General features: G+C 38.5%; 1 protein-coding gene across 1 annotated transcript; it reads right to left on the bottom strand.

Moving 5' to 3' along the window:
* Nucleotides 1-822: 822 nt before the first annotated feature.
* On the bottom strand, nt 823-1,295 carry LOC135708557 (cuticle protein 76-like). Its single transcript, XM_065230658.1, has 2 exons — nt 1,214-1,295; nt 823-1,145 (listed from the first exon to the last, which is right to left on the bottom strand). Exons 1-2 carry the CDS (start codon nt 1,226-1,228, stop codon nt 852-854), a joined length of 309 nt encoding a protein of 102 aa, XP_065086730.1. The 5' UTR covers nt 1,229-1,295; the 3' UTR covers nt 823-851.
* Nucleotides 1,296-3,773: the final 2,478 nt, after the last annotated feature.

Raw genomic sequence — 3,773 nt, 5'->3', positions numbered from 1 at the left:
TAAGGGATGTCTTATGATCCGCTGAAAAATTGCGGAAACTTTAGAAACTTCTTGGCAATCCAGGAAATTTAGAGTATTTTTTGAATATCGCTTATTTTTCTCCAATTTTTAAACAATTTTTAACAATTTTTTAAATGGCAATCTTAATATTTCAGTAGTGCGTATTTCAAATTTTTGTGGTCAGCTAGTTGCCGACAAGTTTTCCCATATTCCAGTGTCAATTAGAAGGACCGGAATTGTGTGTATATGCAGTGGGCACTTCTGATAGGGACGCATGAATTTGAGATGGGTGAGGATGGACATATGAACAACCAGTGAGTAACCAGCTTTAAATTTACCATGGCAGCACTGGTTGGCTGAAAATCATCAGAACAAAACAAATACTGAGTGAGCCTAAGGTTATCTACTATCAGCACGCCTTTTGACAGTCAAGCTGAAATATCGCTAATCATTTATAATCCCGACTTAATTTTTCTAAACTTTTTCAATCCCTCCTAAAGTTTTAAATAATATTGACTAAAGATTAGAATGTCTTCCCCCTCGAGCAAATCAAAAGCTTCATTACCTGGACATTGAAGTAGGTCAGCGTAACAAATCACTGATTTCTAATAACATTTCTGAGAACAACTCGTGAATTTTAGGAACTGTAAGCAATGTTTACCCGCAAGGAAGTTATTACATCGTACGCTTTACAATACAATTATGTCATCTGCATCACCCAGAAATGAAAACAACAGCTTGCTTTTTTTTCAAGATTGTACTATTTATCACATTCAACCTCAATCACAAAGATCCGTCAAAGCAGGCTTGTTACTTGATACCATATTTTCCAGATAACTACGATGCACCGCTTACAGCAGCAGAGGAGCACTGTAGGCGGCATTGTAGGCAGTCAGCGGTGCGGAGTAGGCAAGTGGAGCAGCGGCATAGGCAGCTTGGCCAGCATAGGCAACTGGAACGCCAGCAGTGTAGGCAGCGGTGTAGGCCAGAGGAGCGATTCCATTGTAGTTGCGGGCAATGTACTGCGAGCTCTGGGCAGTCACCACGGCTGGACCGGCAGCGACCAGTGGAGCCGAGTAGGCTAGTGGCGCAATCACTCCAGGCTTGGCACTGACGGCGACGATGGCGAGGGCGGCAACGAAGATCTGGAATTGTGAGATTGTTTTTTTGTTGTAGAAAATGATCAACTTTTTTGAAATGGCAGGAATCTTACGATCTTGGCAAACATTTTGAAAGTTTGGTAAGTTTTTGACTAGCTGATTGTTATAGGAATGCAATGCTTGAGTGAACTGATACTGTGATATACGCCGCCCTCAATATTTATAGTAAACATCCAAAAGGCGAGTTATAGAACTATGCGATATGAGTAGGTACTGCTAGAGGCAGTTTTGTCACCCCACCATCTAAGTTAATCGAAAGAATCCTTCGGAATCGATTAAAAATGCGTGGCACTAAGCAATTCTGTGTTGGAGTGGTGCTTGTACTTTTTTACGAATACGACACGCGTGACCACCACATGGTTTTTGGCGGTCACTTCACTGGTGTTCAACCGTCAACCGAAGACGCTATATGCATTAATCGGCCATTGGCCTCCGCGTGATGGCAACTTTATGCTTCGAAAAAAAAAACGTGCTATGGGTAAATTTGATTCAATTGTACCAATATTGTCACACTAAAATAGATGTATTAAAAGTACATGTCAGGCAAGCAATAAGCAAAGAGTCAAAAATAGCACCACAAACAACCGCCCGGAGAACTGAAAATAGCATCAATTACATTAGCGGTAGTGCACATCTAGATTTGCGATATTGGCAAATACCAACCAATTGGACTCCATAAGATATCTCTTTCCATTTGCGGATATAGCTGCATAGCCTCTATTCATAACAAATGGTGCATTCGCGTGACCCTAGCTGATTCTGTGTGACTGACCGGTTCACTTTCCCGATGGATGGATGCAATGAACTTATGGGGAAAATCCATCGTAAACACAACAAAAGCGGGTATGTTAATTTGGGGTCATGATGCAGCGAAAATGCAAATAGCCGCATATCAAGGTGAATCCTATGTTTGAAATACTTGATCAAAAATAGGATGAAATACATAAGAAGTTAAATTTACCAAACATAATCATATCAATCAGGGAACCATTATTCGCATCCCGTTAGTACACACACTAATAGCGAATTCGTTTTTGATTCAGTTCTAACCTGGATCGGGTATCAAGATAGGGTCTGCTTGTTTTTTGACAAACGGCAGTTTGCTAGTTTGTTTTCAAAACCTAGCTCAGGTTGAGGTTCGCATTGGCAAAATATTCGGTTTCACACCGGATTGGCACTGGTTCCAACTCCGATAATAAACGAATTCGCTATAACTGATCAAAAGATTCACCCTTTCGAACCCACCGTGTCGTCAACTGATCAAATTAGTATTGCATTCTCGTTCGCGATGCAACTGGATTGATGGATACCACAACTCAAACCCATCCCACTTATTCACATTCAATAGTGTCAATTTCGTGGGGAGCCCCAGATGGCCGCTAGCGCATAAGCGACTGGTCATAAAAAAGTTCCCTATATTGTGGGCTGGTATTAGTTCCAGTTGAAACGTTATGAGTCGAAAAGAAGAAGTGACATTTTCGATCGGCTCCGAACAACTGTGGGCAATATGCTGGCGTTGTATAAACGGTCAATTGAAATGCAACTAACAAAAAATAAAACCGACCGACGAACAATCATGGCATATCGCATTATGATTTCATTCACTCATTAAAAGCGACGGAATATTCTGAGTGGAGCAATTTTCGATATCGATATCATGATTTAATGAAAAAATTGTGTGAGCGGGTTTAATGTCATTGAAAACTAGTGTTAAATTTAAAGTTTTTCCATGATCTACGTCTTAAAAAATGTTCACATCCAGAGTAAAAAAGTATTAGTATAATGCATTATGTAGCATAAAAAAAACTATTTTGTTAAAAATTTAGGAAAAATTCCAGATTGTTTTCCTAATTAGTCAAAACCGTAATGATCGGAATAAAGGAACGGACTAATCCAGACATTTAACTTTCAATTAATTATAGCATGTACTTTGCAACACACAGGGTGATTCAGAATAACTGTCACTCATGTAATTTTCAATGGGTAAAATGGGCATACAGTGCTTTCCTGATTTTGTCTACCTCCGATTTTGTCAGCTTTTTTTCCCCGATTTTATCAGCCTGCAGATTCACAAAATTTTTGAGTTTTTAAACATGGATTCTCAAACTCTACGCTACGAATATTTGTTATTCTTACACTTCGCTGTAATGTGAATGTTAGGGGAAGCGGGGGTAAAATGTACATACGGGGTAAAATAAAAATTGACGATTTTAAGTGCTTTTTCATTCAAATATCAATCAATTCAACGCACAGGTCTGTCATGCAATGTACCTTTTACATTTCAATTCATTTACATTAATATAATATACTCCTACTAGGAATTATTAGTTTTGAATTGCTGTTTGCTTGAAAAGTAATTTTTACCATGGAAAACCTGTTTTTTTTGCAGTTGTAAAAAACATTGCTTCATTGTCAGCAACATTTATTCTTAGAAAATAAAAAAAGAGCATTACATATTTCATTGAATTGTACATAAAAGTTTTGATTGACTTTCAATTTTCAAGAGATTTCGCCATCGCAAATTCTCAAATTCAACGGAGATAAATAACATCGTCAATTGAAAGGGACAATGCTTCAACCTAATCAGCCCTATCAGCTTTTGTTTTGGATTGT

This window comes from Ochlerotatus camptorhynchus, unplaced genomic scaffold (genome assembly GCF_037179485.1).
Source record: "Ochlerotatus camptorhynchus isolate MF236.1 unplaced genomic scaffold, CSIRO-AGI_Acam_v1.1 ptg000330l, whole genome shotgun sequence".
NCBI classification, from domain to species: Eukaryota; Metazoa; Arthropoda; class Insecta; order Diptera; family Culicidae; genus Ochlerotatus; species Ochlerotatus camptorhynchus.
Note: the sequence above shows the minus strand (reverse complement) of the source record. Positions and strands in the feature narration are given on the sequence as shown.